Raw genomic sequence first — 27,713 nt, 5'->3', positions numbered from 1 at the left:
TTGGCTGGCACTAAAGTGGGCCATGAAGCCAGAGCTATGCCTGGGTAAGGTCAGGCAGGTGAGAACAGCTCATACTGATAGCTTGCCTGGCTGGTTCAAGCTGGGCTCAAGGGTGATGGTGAGTAAATATAAAAGTAGGTCTTATAATCATTGAGAAATAAATGCAGAAAAACAGGCTTGCACTAAAAACCCCAGTTACAACACCAGGGAACCCTGGGTAACTTATTCATACCACCTGAGCTCTCTAAGGCATGATGAAAAACAAATGTCTGCTGCTTTCCATATATTTGCTAATAGACGCATTATATATATTGTTAGAGAAAAACCAACTAGCATTATGGTTTTCATAAAGTAAAGACTGAACAGGCACCCAGGCCCAGCTTCATGGACTTGCAACCTACGCAATCCACCAGGGCCCTGTGCTCAGAGGGACCCGCGCTTGGTTTAATGCTTTGCTTTGCTGTCTTGAAATTCTTAGTAATTTTTCTATAAGGGGCCCCACATTTTCATTATCATCTGAGCTCTGCAAATTATGTAGCTGGTCCTGCAGGCATCAACTAGGCCATCAAATCACTGCCGAGGTGACAATATCAAGGCAGTGCAAGGAGGTGGCTGTACTAGCCTAATTTGGGCATATCAGGAGACAGTGTGACAGAACAGGCCTGGGGTTGGTATAGACCACCAAAATGGAAATGATGGTTGGAATCTAGGTGGTGACCATGAAGGAACATAGACAGAAGGAACTGTAGTGTTAAATAAACATGTGCCTCTAAGCACGTCTGTTAGTAAGCTGCTGGGGCAGAGCCTTGTGGTCAGTCTGCATAATTATAAGTCACCTAGGTGCATAGCTGCATTGCTTCCCCTTTTCTGTTTACGCTGCCATTGAGCATGAAGGAGATCCTGGATGAGGATCTCTGTTCCCTGGGATTGCAGGGTCTCCTAGTGACCCGTTGGAGCAGGTCACTGCTTCCATCACTCCCCCTGCCCCTTCTGTCATCTTCCATCTTTATCCCTCCAGCAGGCAGACCAGCCCAGAGAGGAGAGAATTAAACTTGAATCCAAGAGTTAGACCAGTTATTTCTATCAACCGGGGACTTGAAAGGTAAATGACACTTCCAAGCTGCAGGCTGGGACTTGGGGGCTGATGGAGGGGCAGCGATTTGCCCAGAGGGAAAGAGTAGGGCCTTTGGTAGGATGGGATATGAAAAGGGATACAGATACAGGCAGGGCTCAGTCACTGAGCTCAGAGAATCTTAGGGGGGTATTGTATTAGCTCGAATTTCTGTTCATTTCACCGGCTCCTCTCTCTCCGAGCTCTTTAAGTCTTCATTTCTTCAGCACATAAGCCCCTCAGTGGAAAGTGCAACACCTTGTTTTCAGTGTGACCTGATCTCAATTCCTGGACTTGTCACTAAGTAGGTGGGAGACCTTGAGCAAGTTCCTTCACCTCTCTGAGCTGAGTTTATGTTTCCTGTCCATGAAACAGATAAAACATACATCCATACTAGCACTGTGAAGATTAAATAAGATAAACTATGTCAAGTGCTCAGCATAAAATAGATCCTTAATGACATATCTATTATTAATGTCATCAGAATTATAATTATCATTCAAGTAGTAAAGGACTAAAGTTGTATCAAACAGACTAGTACAAAAGGTCTGGGGATTCTGGTGAATAGAAAGCTAATTGCTATTCATTTATAGAGGCAACATATCACTATTATTTACTTTCTGATTATTACTATTATTTTATACATATTAGGTATAATTAAAGTTGTATGTTTTAAAGTTGAAAATATACCTGTATAGTAAGTCCTGGTATTAGATTCTCTTATCTGAAAATAAGATTACAATTATTGATAGTGCTCTATCTTATCCTCCACTAAAGTCAAAGTGATGAAAGCTATTTATTTCACTTATCTAGAAACAGAATATTTGAGAGCTGAAAGAGACCTTATATATCGCCTAATAAAGTTTTCTCTTCTAACAAATGAAAAAATTGAGGTCCATGAAATTATGTATTTTTAAGTAATGGATTATTTCTCCCTGAAATTCTATCAGTTCACTAAATACAAAATAGTTTTATTTGTTTAATTTGTTATCTTTAAGTAAGTTAACTCAAATCATTTAAATCTTAAATCTTAGATGGGAGACAAGACTTCTGTTATTTGTATCCACTGCTCTCTTTTTATTATGCTCTTGAAATGATTGTTTTGGACAAATGCTCAACAGCATATTGAATTTTTAAATGGCATGGTGCTTTAGTAATGGTGTATACCACTTGCAATATTCTGAAAAGGTGGATCTAAATTAAATTACCTGCCCAACTTTCAGTTTCTGCATAATGATACTTATTCTATGCCAGTCATTCATAAAACAGATAAATGTGACTGTCTTTCATCCTGCTTCAAAATACACAGCGTCGTTGTCCATAATGTGTCCTTCAAAATACACAGGCAACATGCAGCACACTACACACACAACAAAGAGTCCCTCCCTGCTCCCTACCCCCCTCTCTCTCTTTTTCCTTTTCCTAATAGGAAAAGCATTCAGTAGGCCTATTTGTCTCTTATACTCTCGCACACTCTGTGCAATAGCTGCGGTCTGTGGCATCAGGGCACGTTCTGCTCCTTGTTTACCGACTGTCTCCCTTCACATATATTATGGAGTTCTTCCTCATTGTGTCAAATGTGGCCTGACCAACTCCCTTCAGAGCAAAATGTGAATCAGCGGAGTGATTTCAGAGATGAGTGCTTACTCTGTAGTTGATAACCAATATGGATTTTAACTGATGAGTTTTCCAACACAAGGGAAAAGATGCCACAGGCAAAAATGTAAGTAAAATCTCCAGCCCACTGAAGTGGTACAATGGCTATCCCTTTGTAAATGGTTGTATTAAATAAGCATATCATTGAAAACAATGGCCCTCTAAGTGATGTCGTGGGAGATGAGATTATTTTTCTGGGCCAGTGAATTAGTTGTAATTGCTGTTTTTTCTGATAAGGGCATTGATTTGCCATATGTTTAGATAATTGAATATAATTTTTTTCTAAATCTTCTCCATCATGATTTTTATACCAGCTGTCTTTTTAAATAAATACATATATATGTATATAGATAGATAGAGATACATAAAACAGTGTATACACACACACACACACACACACATACATATATAAAATAATATCAGCAAATCAGTTCAAGGGAACCTTTTTCCATTGTCTAATCTTCCAGTTCAATCAATTCTACCTATGCCATGACCTTTTATTCTATAGCAAATAGTTTTCTATGTTCAAATTTTTGGTATTTTCCCACAGGTAACAAGCTCTGGAAGGATTTCAAGTCTCATGCATTTTAAATCTCTACTTAGGCTACAAAGACGAGGAAATAAACTTGAGCTTCAGAAAGTTCACAGCCTGTAATAGAATCATAAAAATCTCCAGGGTATTCCCAATAATACTCTATGGTTGAAGGGCACTGAAGGTTTAAGTAGTCACAGAGGAGAAACGCATTGGTTCCTGAAGCTTCGTATCTTTCCCTGAAGCCTAGAGTATCACCTCATAGTTTCAATCTTATATAGACATACATGCATTTGTACCTTTGGTGTATGGCAGGAAAGACCACACTGCGGAAAAACCAAAATAGGTAGAGACCAAGGGTAATGAGTTGGGACCATTAGGATGGGCCTCTCTTCTCTCCAGAATTATTTCTCTCTATAGAGTTCATGTTCTAAACCCTAAATCCTCCATAGATGAGCATTAATTTTCTGGAAATAGAGTCATCAAGATACTTAATTAATTTTCTTATAGCTGGTACTGTTCCCAAAAGAATTTAAGGGAGTAGCAATCTTAGGTAAGATCTCCACTTCCCTCTTGGGGAATTTTGCAGTTTGCTAACAGAAGTGATTTACTTACAAGAGTTGGCTGTCAGGTGCTCAAAGTGGGAGAACATCGAGAGGGCATTTTTTACAACTCAGAGAACCCTATCATCAGAATTTTTCCTGTAAAGTTTTATTTACCCCACTCTTAGAGCAGTATTTTTCAAAACTTGCTGCATATTAGAATTTCCTGAGCTTTTAAAAAATACCTACGTTTCAGCCTCACCGTGGATCAACTGAAGTGATTTACTTAGAACGGAACTAAGTGAGCCAGGATTGAGCACTGACCGCAGAGGGTTTTGTTTATGTTTAATTAAGTGGATTAATCACAAACAAACAGTGATCAATGGAGTAAAAGAAACTATTTGACTCCATTTCTACTTAGACTCCTAACTAGGCACTGGCATAAAAAAGCAGAGGGACTTTGGGGAGTAGATTGTGTTTCATTTTCAGGAGGAAGAAAAACAGTTATCACAGAGATAATCTTAATACAGCAATGTTATTTAACACTAAGAACATCTCAGAAATGACAAAGGCAGACTTTAAAATAGAACATATGATAAATTCTTAGTGCCTAGGAGGTGATGGCATTAACTACTGTAGTTTTGGAAACATTTTTGTATTTTCTGTGTTTATGTCTCTTGAATTTTCTTAAAATTTCTTTTAAGAAATTAAGAAAATTACTTCTAGACCTACTTATATTAAAAAGAACAAAGGGAAAAGCATTTTCTTTCACTTACTTTTGCCTTTGATCTATAAGGAAAGGGCCATTTGTACCTTTGGTGTATGGCAGGAAAGACCACACTGCGGAAAACCCAAAATAGGTAGAGACCAAGGGTAATGAGTTGGAACCATTAGGATGGGCCTCTCTTCTCTCCAGAATTATTTTTCTCTACAGAGTTCATTCTTTCCTCATTGTTAAAGGATGCCGCTTTTATTACAGAGGTGATTTCTTTATATCCATGTTTAAGGCCCTTTGCCAAGGAAGTAATTAAAACAATATTCTTTGGTTGCATGCTTTTCCCAATCACAGTAAGTACAGAAAATATATTATTGTATAATAAATACTGGTACTGGAGATCAAACAAATTGCATTTTTGCTCCTCTTGAAACACTACAGACTGGCATCAGTGATGCATTTCCTTGTCATTTTGAAAGGCTTCAATTATAAAGTATGATGGAATCTGTATCTTCAACTTTTGCAAATCTAGATTTAGGTTTTTCTGTGAAAGTTAATAGATAATTGACAGTTCAATTTAATTCATTCTCTAGGGACTCTGTTATACACATTATTTTTCCATGAACTCAACAAACAAAACTGAAAACTACAAGAAAGCCACCCATTCAGTAAAATATGAATGAAGCAGGTATTTTAACAGCTCTACAAACTTGAATCAAGTCTGGGTGCTTTAGCAGAATTCATAAAGGAAGAAGTTAGGCTGGTTCAGCAGGTATGGGTTTAAGCAATGAAAATTGCTCCTTTCCAAGTTCATGTACTATCCTTCTTTTATTAACCACAACATAGCAATTGAAATTCTTGCCAGACCCACTTCAGAGGGCAGGTTGCTGGTCTGCTGTCACTCCATATGAGAATATGTTCTGGAACCTTCATTTTATGTTCCCTGAGACATGCTGAGCACTCTTTTGGAACTAGCATCCTTTTCGTCCTGAGGGCTTAATTTGCCAACTTTTTCTAATTTAGGAAAACGCTGCTGCCTTTTGGGATAGAGGTTCCCTCACTCACTCACTCATCCATTCTTTTGACAATTGTTTATACTCTCATTCCATTCCTGACACTGCACCAGGCACTAAGGCCTTAAAAGATGAATGAGACACTGGTTCCATTCTAAGTGAATCACTTCAGTTGCTCCACAGGGAGGCCCCATAGGGCTGGTAACTTGAAGCCTCACAGTCTAGCTGAGGACAACAGAACCAGCCAACTTGGCACACACAGTGTCCATCTTATTCAGCTGGGAAACAGTGGCACCATCCCAAGAAGGGTTTGACCAGCTCAGCTTCAAGAGGGCAATTTAAGGAAATGAAATGCAGGATGGATAATCAGAGAAGTAGCCAGTTGATAGTTTGTGCTTTCAACTGACTCAGTTCTTATCCATGGCTAATGAAACATTGAGATTTTCTTAAAAATACTCAGAATTACTTTCTGTCCCCTCTAGAACTAGTTCTTTGCTAGGAATAGCCTATCTTCATTAGGAACATCTTGCCTGACATTACTTTTCATTCATTCAAGGCCTACAAATAAATTCTGTTACTGAAACAGAAATTTGATTTGTGTTACACAGGGAAAAATTAACCACACTTAACTTGTGGATTTTTAATAAAAATAAATTCAAACCAAACAATTGCATTTGTCAAAATCTAAATGAGTCATTGCAATTAGAATGCAGTTCAGAGTATTTTGGACAACTCATCCCGAGTGATTTCTGAAAACTGAAATGCTTTTAGGTTGAAGTTCCTGTTTTCTATACAGCATTGGCATTGGTAGACATATTGCCATGGCATAAAAAGCTGAAATTGCATTTCCCAGCAAACACCCTCAGTAAGGCCGTTTCTGCATAGAGGTTAGACAAGAGGCTGGTGAACAGATGTATCTTCCTTTCATTTTTATTCACTTTTTTTGCCTTTCTTCCCTTTTGTTTCTTCTTTAAGACAGAAATATATGCACATTAACTAAAAGTTGTAAAATGAACATTGCATTAAAAGAAAGTGAAGTGCTTTTAATGTGGGAAACAATTTTTAGAGTTATTAAGCTGTAAAGAGAATTAGTCATAGGAAGAAATTTGATGTCTTCTCAATTCTTTTGAAAATTCTGTGTAGGACCATAATCACCAGGAAATGCAGGCAGTTAGTAGTAACTTGACCAGAATGCTTATAATGTATAGCTTTTGATTAGTATTAAAATTAATAAAATCAGCAGACCCTAAGTAAATGGACATTTGGTACTGTGTTTTTATTATTATTTCCAAAGGCTGAGGTGACTAAACTTTCCTGCATGATGTTGTAAAAATTAAATGATGCACAGTAATTTGAAAAATGAATTTTTCTCATGCAACTTGGCCTTTTCAGCTCTCTGTATTTGTTTAGGAACCTTTCCATTTGCTAATTGATGTTGCTTTAGAATGATCAAATTTTTGTTTGAATTTAGTAATGAACTAGTGCTTGAAGTTGCTCAAAATGAAACTATGAGAGATAAAGAGATTAGTTCTGTTTGATAAGACACCACCTTTCCATTGGCTGTTTGGAGGTTCCAAAGGTTCTATCCTGGTTATGCCACTTGAAATGTGTGACAGTACACATAATAACCCAAGATGTATTTACCATCAATCAGATCAGATCCAATATATCTGGAAGGCCCCCTGGCCTGCCAAGCATCCATTTGCATGATGGACTGAGGAGTCTTTTGGGAAATAGTTCAACCTAGGGGAATACAGAGTTGAAACAGAGAAGCTTGGTATAAATCCAGAGTTTGGGGAGTAGAAGTTACTGAGCATGGAGGTCACACAGTCCATTCTGCAGGACTCAAAAATGTATACTTGATTCCTAGGGAGAGTATGTTGATGATGGAAACCTAGCCTCCTTTCCAAAATTTCTATAAAATTTCAGATACATTGCAGATGACTGCTTTGTAGCCTAGATATAGCCACAGAAGCAGAGAGTGCACAGAGCACAAAATGTGAATTGGGCAGGAGGCTAGGTTGGTCTAACTCCTGAACCGGAGAAGAAGCAGGACAGACAAACCAGCTGTTGTAGCACCCGACAGAGAAAGATTCACAAAGGCTCATTTGAATTTTCCCAGTGGTTTCATGGACGTTGGCTTCTCTGGCAGATATCAGAAGATATCTGTTGTGAGTCAGAGGAAAAAGAAATAAAAGGAAAGAAAACAATAGGTTCTTACCTGTTTAAAAGAATGAGAGAGAGAGAGAGAGAAAGGTTTATGTACAACTGTGAGATCTGTTGGTAACTCTCCAGAAATGTGTGTTTGGGGGTGGGGGGTGATTTTTTAAGAATAAGATGTCCTGAAATACCTTGTTACTTTTACTCCTGAAAGTTGACTTGTGGGGCATAGGTTAGTGTGACGTGATAAGAAGAGAATGACAAATTTCGAGATTAAGTGTAAAATACATAGATGGGATGGGTTGTAGATCCATATTTCCAGTTGTCTTCTGGAGCAACATCTGAATATCCAAAAGAAGCTTAACCATTCAAAACTCATTTTATTACCTTAACCATTCTCCTCAAAGTTGTCCCGCATCCTTTATTTTCTTGTTGCTATTGTTAATGACGTCACCATCCATTCAGTCTCTCAAGGAAGGAAAATAGATTCACCTTTTGCTTCTCCCACTCCTTTGGCTCCCATGTTCAGTTAAGTTCACACTCAGTGCCATAATTAATTTCTGAAATCTCACCCCTGCCTTAATGCCACTGGATTACGGGCTTCATCATGTCTTGCCCAGACTTTTGCAACAGTTTCCTAACATAAGACTCTCCTCACACTAGTCAAGGCTCTACCTACATCATCACTAAAGTAATCTTCCTAAGGACAAAACTGGTCATAGCACACGCCCCTCCAGAATCTGTCAGCTCCATTGCCTGCGGCATAAAGTCCAGTTGGTAAACACTGAACATAAAGCCCTTCGCACACTGCCCATCTCTTCAGCCTCATCCCTGCCACTCAGATTCAGCCACATGGACCTTCTCACCTTCCCTGCATAAATCTTACCCATTTGCATGTCTTTTACAATTTCTCCAAATGGCAAAATCTTAGCCATCTTTTCAACAGAGGACAAATCACACCCTGTGGGACCTGTCTTAGATTTCCTTCAGGCAAAATTAGTTTCTCCCTCCTCTCTGCCTCTTGGCACTTTGTTTCCTACCTGCAACTTAGTACCTACCACCCTTTATGATACTGTACCTATTCTTGTGTATTTGTCACTACCAGACTATGAGATTTGCTTGGACATAGAAGTGTCATGATCCTTTGTGTCCCAGAGCCTAGCAAGGTGTCTCTACAGTAACTACAATAAGTGTTGATCGAATTGAAGTGACTAAGTCAGAGGAGGGAGACACAGTGTGGCTTCAGAAAGCAGCACAGCAAGTGGACAAGGTCTGGTTAAATGTAGAGTAGAACATTCTAAGTGTCAGAGCTTGCTTTGAGAATAACAAGTTTCCCTTCACTAGAAATGTTCAGAGAGTGGTTGACACTTGTGAGAAGCTGGAAAGGGGATTCATGCATTAGACAGGAGTTGGGCATACTAAATGACCATGAATTGAACGAAAGAATTGTATTATTCTTCATGAGTCCCTCGGGTCATATGACAATTTCCATTAGTCAGCGATATCCACCTTTCAACCTTGGCTCTACAAATTTAACTCCCATAAATAAACTGGAAATGTATTCAGTTGGCAGTAAGCACAGAGAGAGAGAACTAGAGAGAGAATATGTCAAAAAACATAAAAGGCATATTATGATCTTTAAAAGGATCTTAACAGATCTTTTAGTATATCCTTTTTTTAGCATTTAGAGGAAATGGGGATTAGCATTTTTGGCATTATCCTAAGTCAGGGAGGGAGAAGCAGCAGCACTTCCTCCCACTCCCGGAATTATTCTTTCTAGTTTGGCATTAAGGAGCATTGCCCAGCCTGCAGTTGAAGTTAGTCCAACCGTGTCTACTTCTGCTAACTTGTAGCTCTCATATCTCTGTGGGTTTTATAATAACATAAATAATTGTAATGCATTGTTTTTATATAACACCTTTCTCCAAGGTGCATAAAGTGCTGTGTGGACTTTATCTCATTAAATCTCACAGCACCCTGGAGACACTGAGAGAAGGCAGGTGATATTATATCCCCTTTGAACCCAGAGCTGAAAAGGAATTGCTTCGACTAAAAGTAAATAAAAGCAAGATTTATAAGAGGATATAAGGTTAAACTTTAAAGGAAGAAATTGACTATGTTAGCATTAAAGAGAGATTTAAAACCAAAAGAAAAAGGAATTGCCCTGAGAAATGGGAAAATGTGTAGAGTGTGTATATAAATATGTGTGTGTATAAAGTTGACGTAATATACAGACACTTTAGAAATCTGAAAAACAGGGGCTTTTTAAAACCATTCATGATTTCTCTAAAATAACAAAGTTAATTTTGTGTTTTACCTAGATGTATTTTGCTAGTGTTTTTGTTTTGCTTTTAATGTGCATTTATGAGTTTAGAATTATAGTGTGCATTTAATTCTGTGTTATGTATTTTTAATTTAACAATATATCATAAAGTTTGCATAATTCTAATTCTATGTAGCTGAATATAAGTTTCCATGGAATGATATATCATAATTTGTTCCACTCTACTTCTAGAAAAAGGTTGCTTCTACTTTTTTCACATAATAAATAATATATTAAAAATCTATCTTTATGCATAAGAATTTTCTATTTCAAAAATTATTTCCTTGGCAGAGAAGATTTCTAGAAGTAGAATTATATGATTAAAATTGATGGGTAAGAATATTAAAACATAACTGCATGTAAGATACTTCCAAATTAATGTATAAATGAGAAAATAAAAACTTCACTGTGTCTAAAGACCAACTATGTTTGCAAGCTGGCAAAGCAGATTAACTTAAAAATGAAAAAGTAGTATTTGTTGGTCTATTCAATATCAAACAAATGGCTTGATTTTATTTTTCATCACATTTTCATTGAATTACTCAGTTAACTTTGATAGCAAAAATCCAGGAAAAAAAGAGAAAGTTGAATATCACAGAAAACGTAAATTTGAACCTGATGTAGAAAAGTAGATTTACTTAGATGGAACAGGTAATTTCTCTGCCCTCTTAATTTCAATTTACATGGTTGAATGTTCTATGGAATAATTAGGAAAGTGTGTGTGTGTGTGTGTGTGTGTGTGTGTATGTATGTATACCAGTACATGAGATCCCATTTCAAGAAGATTGTACAATCTTCTTATTAATGTAGGGGCAATTGGGAAAAAGATGTGTGCATAGCTGTTTTCAGTGATGGGTTGTTAGATGGTTATCTGATTTATGCCATAATCATTTACCAAAGTAATTACTTCAAATCAACAATTAAAAACAAATATTGACTTTGGTTAAGGTAAACATTAAAAAATATTGATGTGTGATGTAAATACCAACCAAGGAAACTGCCAGGCCAATGTTTTTCCAAATGGCGTTCGATCTTGATGATGACTAGAGCATGAAGTCAATACGAGCTGAAATATGAATAAGGAATGCAGCCTTGACCATAGACTTGGGAATCCTGACGTTTTAATCATTGTTCTCAATAATATTCTCAGTGATCTTAAGTCATATGTCTGTCTTTATCTGTTAATGGTCAGAAGCAGCACTGCAAGTTGTTCAGATTAATGTGAGATACCAAAACATTTCAACTAGCTCACAGAAATTTTGCAAACCATTGTCATTTTTATTACCTTGGCAATGGTCTTCAAATGGTATGCATTAAGCTTTGCAGCAGTTGTATAGATTGTATTTTCTATTTTATAACATATTCTAGCAAGCAGGGTCTATCTTGAGAAAAACAGGACTTATATCAAAATGTGATAAGTAAAGAGGGTCTTCAGATAACCTAAAGTTATGTAAGTCAAAGTTACCCACTGAGAAAAATTCATTTGGTCTGTGTTTAAAACCAGCAACTCCACCTAATATAACCAAGATGAGCAATTTGTACCACTACATCCTCCTACAGCAGGGTCTACATACTTTCACTCTGTGGTCACTCTGAAAGGAGAAGCCAGAGAATGATTGGTTCGTTTACTCATTCTCTCACAGCCTGAATGAAGGACTCCTTCCCCAGTGGTCCAGTAGGGAACTGGCTCCATGGGGAACCAGTTCCATGCCTCTGTTATGGTGTTTCCACATAATCTTTTATTGTTTAACTTGTCTCTTCTAATAGAAGAGGAGCTTCTTGGAAGCAGGAATTTTGCTTTATATCTTGGTTTCTCAGATCCTTGTATAATTTCTGGCACATAATAAGCACTCAGTAAATATTGGTGAATAGTCAAAAGATGAATGGTTATTTCCTTCTATGTATTTAGCATTGTGCTAAGGACTGAGAGAGATATGAAAGTTTAATAGCCTGTACCTTCAAGGAGAATATAATCAACACACAAACATGTAAAGTTAATGAACACTGTGGTAGTTTACCATGGAGCTGTAACAGAAGATTTTTGGTTCATGCAATGAGGAAAAATAGCCAAAAAGTATTGCATATACCAAAAGTGATGACATCACGATGGCTGGGTGACTGGATAGGTATGGCTATACAAATTAACCTCGCAAGTACCAAGATCTAGTTCCATCATTATTTGATTTGTATCCAACTCCCCCACTAGCTGGAAGCTCCAAGATGTTAGAGTGCACAATAGGTTTTGCTCATCATTGTGTTCCTCGGAGCCAGTAGAATACCTGGCATAAAGGCATAAAAAATGACAATTGAGCACTTACTTTGCTCAATAGTCACTGCTCTTTGTATGGCTAGAACCTTCTTATCCTCAAGTTCTCAGCTCAGTTGTTGCCTCTTCCAAGATGCCTCCCTGAGAGCCTTCTTTGTTACTCTCTCGGTCCTTAGTGTATTTCCTCCTCAGCACTCATTTAGTTGACTCTTTGCTAGGTCTCCCACTAGACTTAAGCTACTTACAGTAGAGCTCTGTCGGTCCATGTTGGACCCTGTGGTATCTGTGACAACAATCCCAGCACCTGGCACCTTGCACACACAGGCTATCCTGAAAGAAATCTCTAACCCTATCTAAAATAGCTCCTGTCAACCCATCATCCTGTTTTATTTTCTTTCTAGAACTTAGCACTTCCCTAAATTATTTTGTTTATGTGTTTATGCCACCTTCAAATTGTAAACCCCAGGAAGGCAGGGGTCCTGTCTGCCTGGCTCTTTGCTGCATCGTCAATGCTTAGAAGAGTGACCGACAAAAAAATAATTATTGGGTCTGCAAATATCTGGCAAATAAAAGGCTATGGCTTGAAAGGAAAAGACGATGAGAAATAAAAGACTATGGCATGAAAGGAAAAGATGATGAGAAAATTGTTTCTTGAAAAAAATAAAATAGATTAGCTTTCAACAAATGTTAGCTTAGAAATGGTGGTAGTGGTAAAAAGATCTACTTTCAGTGGAAAATAATGACTGTGGAAATCAACAAGATGGGAGTAGGGACAAGAAACAAACAATAAAACAGAAGAGCAGCCTGAAGGCTTTACACATATGGACAAACAAGTCTACACAACTCAATAACTTGCTGGGGCTCACTAAGAGACAAAAGAAGCACCTGTTAGACCACAACAGGAATCTAAGGTCAGTCAGAGCCAGGACATGCTCAATTCCTACTCAGCTTCATGAGTGAAGAATAAAGAACACTGTGTATGGGGTTGGACAAACCTAGGTTTGGATCTTCCTCTTCCATTTATTAACCGTATGGTGATGGGTAAGTCAGGTAACCTCTCTGAATCTCGGTTTCCACCATTGCACAAAATGAAACAAATAATAACAACCTCATAGGATTGTTTTAAAGGTAAAATTAAATGGTGTATGTAAAGAGTTGTACCTGGTGCAGAGCTTGTGTCATATAAGAGCTCTTTAAAGGGTGGCTATTGTTATGACAGCACACCAATTACAATACCTTGCTGAAAGTGTGTCAAGAAGAATATTTAATAAAATTAATGAAGGGAAATCTACTTCCTTTCATTTAAGTAAATTTAGAGGGCATCTCTTTATTTTGGATCATAGTATGAATAACCTATTAATCATACTATATAAGTGTTAGCAAAGGCATGCTAATTCATAAGCTCTTGATCTGAATAGGAAAATAGAAAAATTATTAACTTTGATAATAATATTTATTCTGTTGCATTGTATGTAATTGAGGCTCAGGATTTGCAACTGAAGAAATGTTTCACAGAGTCTTTGTTAATTCTCATACCCTGCAGGTGCTTGAATTAAAACACCTAAACGTTTTTCATAAGTATTTTCAAGGAAGAGATTTAAAGAAGTCTCCATTTCTGGTTAAAGCTAGTTGAAAGGCAAATGATACAAGATTAATTGAAGTTTTTGAATTGTGTATAGTTGTTAAAGCATGAATTTACCATTTCAAAGAGAAATATAGTATTCTGGATATCTGTATATCTCTAGTTTGGCAAATTATATATTTGTAAAACATTTTGGAATCTTTTTCAGAGAACTAATTTCTGAATATAATCTATTGCCTGAACAGTTTCATTACAACATTGATTTGCCAACTTCTCCTCTAGTGAGAGGCAATGAAACAAGTGCCCCTGGGTTTATATAGGAAAAAATAACATGTTGATTGATACGTATAGTGTTGCGTATATCCATAAAGCAAAGCTTTTTGCAAGTGGCAAATGTAATAATTTCATATTTATCTGTGACTCACCAAGTTGCTTGAAGGCAAACTTTTATGTTTTATGTTTAGTTTTTATGATTGCTTCCATATAGCTTTTCTGTGTATTAAAAGCAATTATCAGAGCCATAGGCTTACCAATTTTTATGAATAAAAATTTTATGAGATATTATCCTGAGGTAGCTTAAAATCATTTTCTGATCATTTTTACCACCTTACCAAAGTTCATGATTACTTTGTTTCCAAATATGCTTAAGGATATTGTTTGTAATATTTCTAAATATGACAGATTTCATTAGAAATCTGATATATTGTACAGAGATACCATATGAAGTTTTGACTTTAATATTTATTAAGTTACACTGATAATTCTGTTTAAAATTACATGTAAAGAATGGCTTTGAATAAAATTTTTAATAATTTTATACTTATGGACGTTGTCATCCTCTCTTGATCATAATTACGAGCAAAAAGAAGTTTAATAGCTGAGGTGGGGAGGGGGGCTCCCAATAACACATGTAAACATGTGTTATTTTAAATTGCTGTGAAAAATAAACATTATTATTACCCTTATAGATTCTTTCTTGTGCCTTTTACTCTACCTCAAGTCACCTACATAACATGATAGGTTATCACCTGATATGGACAGCCACAAAATGTTTGGGGCACAAATCCTACTGACATACAAGTTCCAAACAAACATAAAAGTTGCTTCTTTTTAGACAGTTACAAAGTTTGACAGTCATTACTAGTGGACACTAAATCATCCTGAAATCCACCCGTTTTTTCCATGCAAAGATATCAGAGTCTGCCATCAGAGTATTAAGCATGATGACAAATATCCTCAGGTGAGAAAACTGAAGTGGAAGGAAGTTAAGGAGATAATATTCATTACTAGAAATATTCTGAGTTTAGAGCCATCTCTATGCATTGGCAGTAAACATTCTAAGATGGCCGTAAAGCACGTAAAGTGAAATGTGCATCTCAACCCGAATATCTTACAGGCTTTGTCAGTGACTTGCAGGATAAACCTAGTCCACTGCCATTCTCTCCCCATGTACCGCAGGTAAAAAGTAATTCTGAGAAAATGTTATTTCAAGATGAGCCACAATATACCAATAAAAGGAAACCTGTCATTACAGATATAATTTAGCTACCAACAGAAACGCATATTGGCATAACAATTGGCTTTTAAGGTGGGTAGATAATTGCAACACTAGAGCATGATTTGAAAAAGATTTAAAAAAAAAAGTGAAGGAAAAGCTTGGTATGGTGAAAAAAAAAGTCTTTGGGGTCAGACTGACCTGGCTACAAATCCTTTTTTTACCAATTGTGCAGCACTGGGCTAGTTACTTGACTGATCTCTTAGCTTCAGTTTATACCTATAGAAAATGAGAAGACTCCTACCTACTATATATGGTTGCATGTAGTTTACAGTAGAGTAAGTCTATCAAATGTCTAGTCCAGAGCAAGCTCATGACATCCTTTGTGTGAATAAAATATGAAAATATAGACAATCTCCTAAACAGGAATTTCTTGAGGAGTTTTCAGTAACATGAAGAGGGCTGTAGTGGAATATAGTCCAGTGGCTACTGACTGATTTCATCTGATCTTTTCTCTACCAGTAGAGAAGATGAGATAGGAAGAGGACTGTAACCTCACAGAGACTTATTGTCTACATCTATAAAAGGGTATAGATGGCTTATTTCCTCATTTATTATTTCCATTTTATATTCTTTGTGAAAAGATGCTTTGTGTATTGAATAACTGTTGAGTTAGTTGAATAATAATGTGGTGCAATCCTATGGAGAACTTAAATGTACTATTGGGAAATTCCGTAAAAAATACAGACTTCACATTAACTCTAATAGTGTTGTGTGGAATCTGCAAGTCAAGCCTGCAGTAGCCACCTCAGGCTTTTCTGAATGGATTGTTTCAGCATCAAGGCAGGCAACTGCTAAGGTGATAGGCTTCTTTACCCTGCATGTAGATTTGCTTTCCAAAAGAACCCTGAGGTGGTAGAATATCTCTCCCATAGATGCCTGACTGGGAAAGCAATGGCGTTTTAGGTTTTTCTTGGCCATTGACATCTGGACTAACAATAGTTTCAGAAAAATTTTCAATTCACTGAGGGTATAATTCTCAAACAACAAAGTGTATTTTATTCTTTCCGTCTCTCTATTGTTCCCCTATGTATCTTATTTTCCTAGTCTTGACTCTCTTACTTGAGGGTGGATAATTTTTCTCTAGAACTCAGAGGATGAAAAATCTTGACCTAAAACTCATTGAAGTTACTTGTGGAGAGTCTGGCAGTTCAAATCCATTGCTCTAAAGGTTTTGCTTCTTGTTACATGTAATCACTAGGAGGTCCATGGGGGTCAAGGGCTGGGGCTCAGTGAGTTTTCCAGAATTTGAAGCCTTTACTAGGAAAGATGAAAACAGAAGGAAACCCCACTGAGTAAAAACCAGTGAGAATCAAGTCTATTGTTTCTAAATATTTGCTGTATTCAAGACACAGTAAATTTAGCCCTGATTTTCAGAAGAGAAGCTATCTTGACTTCACAAAGACAGAATGTTTAACTACTGATACAGCAGAGGTACTAACCAAGTAGAATGGACACTGGCACAATCAGAACAGCTGTCTGGTGTAAACAGCACGTACATGCTGGTACACACCAGTGTTTCACATCAGTCACAGCAGAAACTACTGAAAACCTAAAGAGAGACTCTCGTGTCCGAATGTCTCCTGTTCTAAGAAAATACGATTTATTTTACACTAACAAAATTCCGTGAACTTAACATGGTCATAGTCTTTCTCCAGCTACTGCCTCAGTTCCCTGTTCCCACCAATAGCAAAGCTGCTCGTAATAGTTCTATACTTATTACTTCTGCCATTTTCTCTTTAGCCAACTCTGATCAGGCTTTTGTCCCCAAGATCAGTTTCCCCTGGAGCTCAGAGGTCTTATCAAGATCAGCAACCTCCATATTGTCAAATCCTAAAGTTAATTTTCAATCCTTTTCTTACTCATACATTCAGCAGCATTTAACATGGTTGAAAACTCCTGCCTTCTCAAAACACTTTTTCACCTTGCTTCTAAGACACCATTTTTCTCCTGTTCTTTTTCTAATTCATACCAGTCCTCCTCAGTTTTCTTTACTGATCCTCCTCTTCTGATCTGTAAATCTTGGAGTACCTCAGTGTTCAGTCTCTGTCCCTCTCCTCTTGGCTTTCTACACTTCCATTCTAGATGATTTTATCCAGTTTGATGGCTTTAAATCAGTAGGTAACACCAGTGACTCCCACATCTGTATCTCCAGACCTGGCCTCTCCTCTAAGCTTCCCAAATGCCTACACAATATCTCCACTTGGATGTCTGATAGGCTTTTCCATATTAGCAAGCTCTGAACAGATCTTTACTTCTTCCCCACTTCCTTACCTTCTGCAAGTATATTGGTTCCCCAGTTTCACCCTTCTTAGTAAAAGCTGCTACCACTTACCAATTACTCTAGTACTCTAGTAAAAAATTCTAGAAATCATGATTGATTACACTCTGTTCTTCACATCCCACATTCAATCTAGTCATCAGTTCAGTTGGTGACAACTTCAAAATACTTCTGGACCTGATCATCTGACCATCTTGTTTTAAAACCAATAGCATCTCACAACCAAACTACTACAAAATCTCCTGACTGGTCTTTATTCCTCCTGCTGCCAGCCCACCACTCTCCAAATCACTCACACTCCTATACCACTTGAAATTTGCTGTTTTTTGGAACACACTCTTCTAATTTTCTCCTCAAGGTCTTTGTACTAGCTCCTCTCTCTAGCTGATATTCTCCTCTAGAGCTCTGCATGACTTGCTTTTTCATATCATTCAGTACTCCACATAAAGCTGGCCTCAGTTTTCTTTCAGCTAACATAGCACCCACACCCAATTCAGTACTCTCCATCCCCCTGCCCTACTTTACTTTCTTCATAGCACTTATCACTATTTGATATCACATTATATTATTTGCTGACTGACTGATCTGACTCCTGATCTAGAACATATGCTCCATGAGACATTCCTTAAAAAAAAAGGAAAAAACCATAGAAATGAAACCATTGCAGGGGACCCTATAGGTCAATGAGCTCTACCACTCATCTGATATTTAAATCTATTTTACACTTTTTCTATTGTTTCCAAAGTGGATGTTTTTATACTACATCACATTTTCCCATGATTTCCACTATTATAATATTTTCATGAAGAAAAATGACTTCAATATTAGATAAAAATTTTACCAAGGAGAACAATATTTACTCTTTTGACAGGGTGCAATTAATTTTCCTATATAGTCCATAGAAGAAATTATTCATTCAGACAATTGAATGTGACTGTTGCTGGCAAAAACATGGTAAGCCAGAACAGATACTGGAGCAGTGACATTTTTACCAAATGTGCAAATACAACAAAGCACAGAAAAAGCAGGGGCTTTGTGCTATTAAACTGCAGCCAGTGTCTGAAAAATGTGTAGCTCAATAACTTCCTTCTACTAGACTTTATTCTTTCCTTTTTAAAGGTGTTCCCATTTGAGTAAAGAAAAGCATACCAATTTGTTAAATACTTAACATTCATTCTCCTTGAGAAATGCTAGGTAGGTCAAGTTATTGTTTGAGAACTAATGGGAGACTCTATCCAAAATGAGCTACTACTGAGTCATAACAATGTGTTTATTTAGTCTTCCCACTAACATGATTTATCAACAACTGGACCTGCCTAGTGGTTTGGGTTTTTCCCACCTTTACTGGAAGCTGTAAGATGTCAAGCACTCTTTCCTTGCGGACTGGTGAAGTATACTGGCCCAGTGAGGGGTATTGATTTCCCATTATTCCTAGATCTCACAAGGTGCATTTCTATTGGTTGTAAACACTTAAAAGACTTACTTTTATGTTGCCCTCTGTCACTTCAGTCTGCCAGGGCAGGGCCCAAAGCTTTTCATCAGACACTCTTCCACCATGGTACATTAAAAGAATGATGTTTTCAAGGTGCCCAGATGTAATAAAGCTTGTTTTTAAAAACCCACAGCTATCTTGCCAGAGCCTCAAAGCAAGGTCTCCTGAAAGTGACAGACCATACTTACTTTTCAGATCTGCTCTGGGCTTGACTTATTTGCTTTTTCCATAGGCACTAAACCATTACTTACATCTCGTTGATGTATGTTGGCTTCAGAATGAAACAGGAGAATTCACATTGGCCTTTGCAAGTAAGACAGAGTTTATTGATGAAGATGGTACACAACACTACAAAATAGATCCCTAGGATAAATTGGATTGTTTGAGCAGCAATAATTTTGAGAGTTCATTGATACACAAAAACACTTAAGCATCAAGGCCTTTAAAACATTGTAAGAAAGGGCTCAGAGTTTGACTCGTATTTGTTTCCATGATGAATGAGCTCTGCCATCTCTGCTACTTGTTGGCAAAAGCGTACTTCAACCAGAAAGCTAAGATTTTTCTCCAAACATTTAAAATGCTTTAAATAGCCAATCTGCCTTTTGAGAGAAAGCTCCAAAAGTTATAGAATTCATTTGCCCTTGAGGGGAAAAAACAATGCTGAATATTGAAAGAAAATGAGAGTACAACAAATGGGGAAAAAAGGTATTTGTCAAAGGACATCTAAGAAGTAACCTCCTGCTCTCTCTCTTGTATACATCCTTCACACTTTATTACCGGGCATCTCATATCTCTTATATTCAACCTTGCCTTCACACCCTGTGCTGTCATCCACTGTGGGAAATGCCCCCCCCCACCCTTTTTATCATACATTGGTTTATCTTCTCTTTCCTTGTTTTCTGACTTGGTTGAACAAGTCTCATAAGCTTCTTAACATTTACATGGTGACCAAAAATGTGTCTTGGATCATCTCAAAAGCATTTCTACTAACTCTCCAAACATTAACTGCCTGGTCTTACAGTATTTACATTTGACTTCTGCTTCCTGATTACCTGCTGTCCACATTCCTCTGGGATCTATGGCAGATGGCTTGATGTTTGTGTTACTTTCTGTATGATTCCAGCATACCTAGATTATAAAGAAAAATTAAAACAATTTGTTTTCATAAATTTAAGTCTAAGGCTGATGTGTGATATTTATTTACAAAAACAAGAATTTATTGTGTTATCTCTCTTTTTTTTTAAATCCAGCCTATGTTTCCATTTACATGAAACCAAAAAGGGTTTCATGTTGTGTATCTTTAACTTTCTGAGAGCTCCATTCATCAATTTAACAAACAATTGATTTCTTATTATGTGCTGTACACTGTTTCAGATGTGGGGAATACAGCAGTGAAAAAAACAAAATTTCTGTAAGCTCCTTGGAGTCTACATTCCATTGGGGGAGACAGGCAAGAAACAAATAAGCAAAATCTACTATACATCAAGGGTTCTAAGGATTTCTTTGGCAAAGCAATACTACAGCAACTTTGGCAATTAGAAGCAAACAGTTGCTGAAAGAAATCAGGCATTCGAGATTCTTAATAAGAAACATAAATATCACACAAAGCACAAGTACAATTCTTCAGACTACCACTGCTCACTATCATCTAAATACTGTTGCTAGGACACTGCTAGGTATAGAAAAGCTAAGGACACTTTACAAGATGGGGAAGATTTTGGATAGAATGAAGTTCTGACTTACATGAATTTAAATACAGTTCTGAAATATGGAGGAATAGAAAGTAACAAAAAAAGAAATACTTCTGTAAAGTTGGCTTTTAAGAAAATTTAAAGCACAAAAATTGAATGCCTCAAAGAGGACATACACAAATTATTACATTGATAATGGTTGATAATTTACATTAACATTTTAGAGTCTCTTGTCAATTCCATTCTAAGTTGTTAACAATACTTCTTGGTAAAGTCTAATCTAATCTTTCTCTTAATTTCCTCAGAAAACCAGGTGGCTAATCTTTAGCCCAGAAAATACGACTTGTTCTGATACCATGCCTATACTTTTGCAGGGTAAAGTAATCAGTGTTATTACATTTGTATCCTCTAATGCTTGTCTAAATAGAAATGAGTTCTCTTCATTTCATTTGGCAAATTGAATGCCAGTCAGGGAAATCAAGACTGTTTGGCTTCAAGCCTGAGTTCCTCTGCATAGTACCAAGTTCTTTTCCTTGACCCTGAGGTTTCAGTGAGAAAACAGGGAAATGATGAATACAGGATATCCGGAAACTGTTGTTCCATCTTGCCTATGTGCTTAACATTGTCCTGAATTCTGTCCAAATGTGGCCCATGAATAATAGGGATCGGTAACTGATTTTTATTACAATGGGCAGAAATAAACCATCATATGCAAGAAGTAAATTTAGATATACATCATGGAATTGCTCACTTATTTTTATATGGGAAATTCCTTCTGAATGAAAATTAGCTGTGTCTCATATAGGAAGCAAGATGCAAAGTTAAAAGTCTGTCGTACTGTGTACATCACCATGAACTGATGAGAACTACAATAGCATGATGTGATGGATTTAAATGATTCTCACATCACTGAACTGCGAATCTGATAGACTTCTGCAGTCATTGTTATTCCTAATAGCAGAGAGCAGTAAGGAAGCTTTGAATTACTAAGCACTGTTAATATTTTGAGGAACAAAATAAATGAACATTTAGTGATATGCAATTCCTGGACAGGATTAGCCTGTTTCTACCCTGGGACTGAGCAGCCAATCATACCTTGCTCATCATTCTCTTAATTCAACATGTTCACCTTGTATTCAAAATATCTATTTTACATTTGTGCAGAAGGAAAGACAGATATGACTCTCAACGTTTATTTATAATCTGTGATGAAATCGGTTATAAAGCCATAGTTCTCATGCCAGGAGAATCTCATTTTTCTCTGATCAGTCACCCATTAGCCAGACCTTCCCAGTCATTCTAGACTGATTAGAATCCAACTCTCCCAAGTACAGTTGCTGAGTGGAGAAAGAGTTAAAGATGATCTTTTTTATCTTGGTCAAAATAGTATTAGATAAATAAGCATTAGGTTTCTGGGGTGGGAGGAACAGTAGTTTAGACCCTTTCTTGGAACTGGTTTTTGTTGAGAGATGAGCAGGCAATGATGCTACCGGTGATTCTCAATTAGAATAGATACAGCAGGTAAGAATAATTCCAGTTCTGAATAGAAAACAGTAAGTGAGGTCAATTTTCACAGTTAAAGACAGTGTGGCCTAGCAGAAAGTAAGTAGTCATTAGAGCTGGATAAAACCTGGGCTCTGTCACATGGCTGGTATAGCACCTTGAACAAGCCATGACCTCTCTGGGGTCAAATGTTTTCATCTGTAAAATGGATTAACAATAGCAAGCTTTCAGGTTGTTTTGTGTGCAAGTATAATTATACAGCCTAAGATGATGCTAGAACATTGTAAATGCTCAATAATTTATAGCTCAAAGGTCCACGGATTTCCCCAGCCATTGGTTACACATACTGCTGACTCAGCAGCTCCTACTCACATAAGGAACCATTCCTCTTTCCCCTACCCTGAAATCTCCCACAGTTATTTCTGGAGGTCACCACAGTGAGACCCACATTGCACAAGAAACACATTGGCTTCTACTCTTCCAATCTCCTCATGAAGCCACTGCCACATGCCTCTGTGAGGGAGGCACCCGTCCCTCCGGCCCTGCCCTCAGTGCCCTCTGGGAGACATCTGCTCTGACAGCAATCCCAGAGCTGTGCAGTGGTTGATGGCAGAAAGAAGACAGCCTTCTTGTTTTTGCACCTGGGCCTTGAAGCAGCGCTATGTGCGATCCTCCTGCAAACAGACCTATCAGCATCTTCTGCTTCACTCTCAGGGTAAACCTAACCTGGAATCATGCTGGGAAACTGACAGTGCTGTTGGTCATTTCCCCAGCCTCTTCCCTCTGTCTCTAGCAATGTGCTAATTGCTGTCCAGGTGTTATCTCACACTCCCATGAAGCCTGTGAGGTTGATATATTTAACCTCAATTTCTAGCTGAAGAGACTGAAAACTCGGGAGATTCAGATTATCACCCTCACTCCTTGTCCTGCCTCCTTTAAATACCAGGGGCTCACCAGCCTCAGATAGCCATTCTATTAAGGTTAGCCCAAAATACCCTGCTAAAAAAAAAAGTAGCATTACTATGATTATTATTCCACTCCAAGTCCAGTTAGGCCAGAGTATTCAAGAACAATGCATCTGGTAGAAGTATGCAGAGAAGGAAATGAGATGCAGAAATTGGAATAGTAGGGAAAGAATGAAGGCAGGGAATTATGAGACTAAGTAAAAAAGTTGTGGAAAACAAAATGTGGTGATTATGAAAAATAAATTAGAAAGGATGGATCTGAGAAACTTTATGAGACATCTCATTTTTTTTTTTTTAATGTCCTTTCATGGTACCAGTTCTCTCACACTTTTCCCTAACTCCCTGCCCTGATCGCTTCTTTATCAAAGAAAAAAAGGAAGATCATCTTCCGTATAAAGAGTAAGACTTTCCCTTCCCCTTTTCCTACACTCCCCACTTCCTTAAGTCATCTTTCTGTCTCTAAGTACAAGTGGGAAATAATTGAGAAATTATTTCCTCAATTATGAATTTTTGATTAGAGTCTACAAGAAATCTCTAGAGATTACTTACAAGCCAAAGCCAATTTCATACCCAGCAGAAAAATTTCGTTTCATAGAGGGAAAAGCTAAATGGGAGCAGTCCAAGAACATCTTTCCAAAAAGAAGATGATTTTTAAGTATGCTTGCCCAATTACTACCAGAATTATTCTCTTCCTTAAATCAAGAAATAAAAAGAGAATTGCTCTTTTGGTAATGTTTTGTGTCATTTATCCAGGCAAATAAAAGATACTCTGGTTATCAGGTCATTTTTTGCCAAGCATGATTTTTCATCAGTTGCAAAAGACTAAATTCAATTTCAGATCTCTTTGCAAGAGTCTTCCAAGTAACAAAGAAATAACAAAGATGGCATTAGTAAAATAAATAAGCAAATACACCTTTAAACTCAGAAATGGTTCTTGGGTATTATTACCAATCCCACTTGTATTAATATTTAAATTAAAGTATCCCAAGTTCTCCCTGGCAACATGGGACATGACTCCCTGGGGATGAGGCTAGACCCAGCATCATGGGATTGAGGATGCCTTCTTGACCAAAAGGAGGAACAGAAGTGAAACAAAATAAAGTTTTAGTGGCTGAGAGATTTCAAATAGAGTCGAGAGGTCATTCTGGAGGTTATTCTTATGGATTATACAGATATCCCTTTTTAGTTTTTAGTGTATTAAAATAGCTAGAAGGAAATACCTGAAACTGTTGAACTGCAATCCAGTAGCCTTGATTCTGGAAGATGATCATTTAACTATACAGCTTTTACGGTATGACTGTGTAATTGTGAAAACTTTACGACTGACCCTCCCTTTATTCAGTTTATGGACAGATGAGTAATAAAATAAAGACAACAAATAAGTAAATAATAGGTGGGATAAGGGTTATGGGATGTTTTGAGTTTTCTTTTCTATTTTTATTCTAAGTTGTATTTTTTGAAGTAATAAAAATGTTCAAAATTGATTGTGGTGATGAATACGTAACTAACTATATGATACCATGAACCATTGATTGTACACTTTGGATGATTATCTGGTATGTCACTATATCTCAATAAAATTGCATTTTTAAAATTGTCCCAAATTCACTCATCTCTAATGCTTCAGGTTTTCTGAATTTCCAAAATTTCATGCCTATTTACTGTTGATGTCTGAAAATCCAGGGTTGGTAAGACCAACAAAAGATTTGCATTCACACAGCTAGAAAGGGATAGTTTACATCATTTCAATTTTCTTCTTGTATTTTTATTTCTTATTAGCAGTTTGAAGTGATCCATAGGTCAAGAAACCAATATACCTTGAAGGCTTATGTGGTTAGCACCACTGACATATTCTCCTTTCTACCAGGGCCCATTCTCCCATAACCAGAATTCTCAGCAGAGAAGAATGGAGTGGACATGGAAACCCCTAAAATGTTCAGGCACTATATTAGCACAACTCTGTCCACTGCATATATAGGTCTTGGGAAGATGTAACTTTTTTGTAATGAGATAATGTACTGAAATCTCAAACTAATATTTTGTTCATTAATTTTTTTATTCATGTTCTTTTAAAAATATATTCACTAAATTCACTAAATAGCATTAGAGATCTTTTAACTTCTAAAAGTAGAAGGGTTTATATTAATGACAATGGATCCGTCTCCAGTGTTTCTTCAAATTGAGTGTAGTCTCTCTTCTCATGGTAGTTATAAACTCCATTGTGTGTATATACCACATTTTGTTTATCCATTCATCTGCTGATGGACACTCAGGTTGCTTTCATCTTTTGGCAATTATGAATAATGCCGCTATGAACATCAGTATAAAAACCAAGAGCAGGTGAGACACCTAAAAAATATCCTTATTTGCTTCTTTGGTTATGATTCTTACAAGAGAGAGGGTCATCCCACCAGATTTTCCCTAAACAACCAAGAAATGGCAACGTGGGAATTAATTTACTGTCATTCTTTCTTGCTACTACTCCAGATCCTCTGTCACTGGATTCGGATTGATGCTGAATTGCAAGAGAGCAGGATGAGAGTCTGGCATTTTACATTCCATATAGTAGCACGTGGAAATGATTGATAACAGTACTTTGATTTTAATTGTAGAATTTGGATAAGAGAATCAAATCCTCTTTGCTTTGTCCTCTTACACAAAATATGCTATTATAGGATTCATATTTTTTAAGTAGTGAAACAAAATGTTGCAAAAATACTCCATATTTACAAAATGTAGTGCACTTTCTTCCTATAAAAAGTTAAGATCAATTTTCCAGAAAGAAAGGGAAACATGTATAGAGGCAAATCAATTCTATATTGGTTTCTTATTACCCCTGTAAAGAGAAAATCTGAGGATGTAAGTTATGACTTAATTTTAATTTTGAATGCTTACTGCTACCTAATGTACATAAAATAACCATCACAGAACTAAACTGATACATCCAACAGCTGGCTGCATTTAAATGATTTTAAAATATGGGCTTATAAAAAGTCAACTTTTGGTGTTTTGCTTCTTAGGAATGAAACAAATCACAAATAAGTTTTTCTGTTGATTTTCTCTGACAGGATTGGGAATTCCCACATTTCATGGGAGACGTTGATGTAAATCTCCCTGGGTTACACACTGCTCACATGCAGTTCAAGATTCCTTTCTTCCCGAATATCTTAAAGGAGGAATATCGGATTCACATAACAGGTATATTATAACTTTGAGCATAATTTTCTCAGAGGCACACACCAGTATGATTTTATTTCTCTCTCACTTAACAGTGCAAGGTGGTTCCAGGTCTGCTGAGGTCTCTATTCCATGCAGTCATGTTGGGTACTGGGCTACTAGTGGATCTGCCAACCTCAACGTCAGCATCCATCAGGCAGATAATTATAAAGAGGATTGGGGAAATGGTCGAGATGGGTTACATGTTTCTTAACCACTTTGGCCTGGAAAAGAAACATGTCACTCTGTTCATGTTCCATTGGTAATAACTAGTCAAATAGACCCACTTAGATTCAAGGATAGCAGAGAAATATAGTCCCCAGCTGGGCAGTCACTTGTGGTGTCAGGTCTACAATTCTAGAGCAGTATTCCTAAAGGGGAAGGAGAAGTCTTTTGTGTGGATAGTTAGTTCTCATTGGATACTGCATGTACCACTGTACCTTGACTTTGTTCATTGGATGGGCTTCTTTTTCACAACAGCATATCTTTTTCAACATTAATACTCTTTATGCTTTCCTTCTTCATTTGCTGCTGAGATCCTAAAACAATGAGTTCCAATCAGTCCACCTGCCTCTAGGGAGTTAGGCCATTACTCATTTGATTAAGTAAAACCTACTTCTGAGACAGAGCTTACGTTCCTCTAAAGTGAGTCTCCTGTGGAACCCAGATTATTTCATTTTCAGATAGGTCCTGCTTTGAAATGCCTCTGATATGATTTATTGTAACATTCTTTCATGACATCTCAGTCATTCTCATTTAAAAAAGGCTTCCTTGAATTACATTTTATGCCTTTTTTTTTTTTAAACAAGAAGCAGACAGCTGAATGATCACAAATAAAGAATGGCATTAGTTCCCAAGCTGTTCAAACGTAGGTAGTGAATGTGTGTGTGTGTGTGTGTTTTAAGGACAATGGCCTAGGATCCCACACCTGCTATAATAAAAACTGCTGAAGAAATCTGTGCTTACACTACCGTCTGTGCTGCTGAATAAAAATAGCCTGAGCACAGAAAATGTTAACATCTGCGTAATGCAAAAAACCTTTGCTTCCCAACTAGGAGGTTGTTTTTTGCTTTGGCCATGAGACAACATTCCTAAATTGGAGAATGAGCT

The 27,713-nt window shown here is 37.1% G+C and overlaps 1 protein-coding gene across 6 annotated transcripts in view; it reads left to right on the top strand.

The window, feature by feature from the left end:
- Positions 1-27,713, top strand: part of TMEM117 (transmembrane protein 117) — a 516,480-nt gene that overhangs the window by 476,631 nt on the left and 12,136 nt on the right. For 5 of the 6 annotated variants that reach the window (XM_037845384.1, XM_037845383.1, XM_037845385.1 and 2 more), the window contains one exon: positions 26,456-26,585. The exons of the other annotated variant lie outside the window; for it this stretch is intronic. In XM_037845384.1, coding sequence (XP_037701312.1) covers positions 26,456-26,585 — 130 coding nt within the window. The remainder of the gene's footprint in view (positions 1-26,455; positions 26,586-27,713) is intronic. 6 annotated transcript variants of the gene reach the window in all.

Source organism: Choloepus didactylus, chromosome 8 (genome assembly GCF_015220235.1).
Source record: "Choloepus didactylus isolate mChoDid1 chromosome 8, mChoDid1.pri, whole genome shotgun sequence".
Lineage (NCBI taxonomy): Eukaryota > Metazoa > Chordata > Mammalia > Pilosa > Megalonychidae > Choloepus > Choloepus didactylus.
This window is presented reverse-complemented; position numbering and strand designations above follow the sequence as displayed.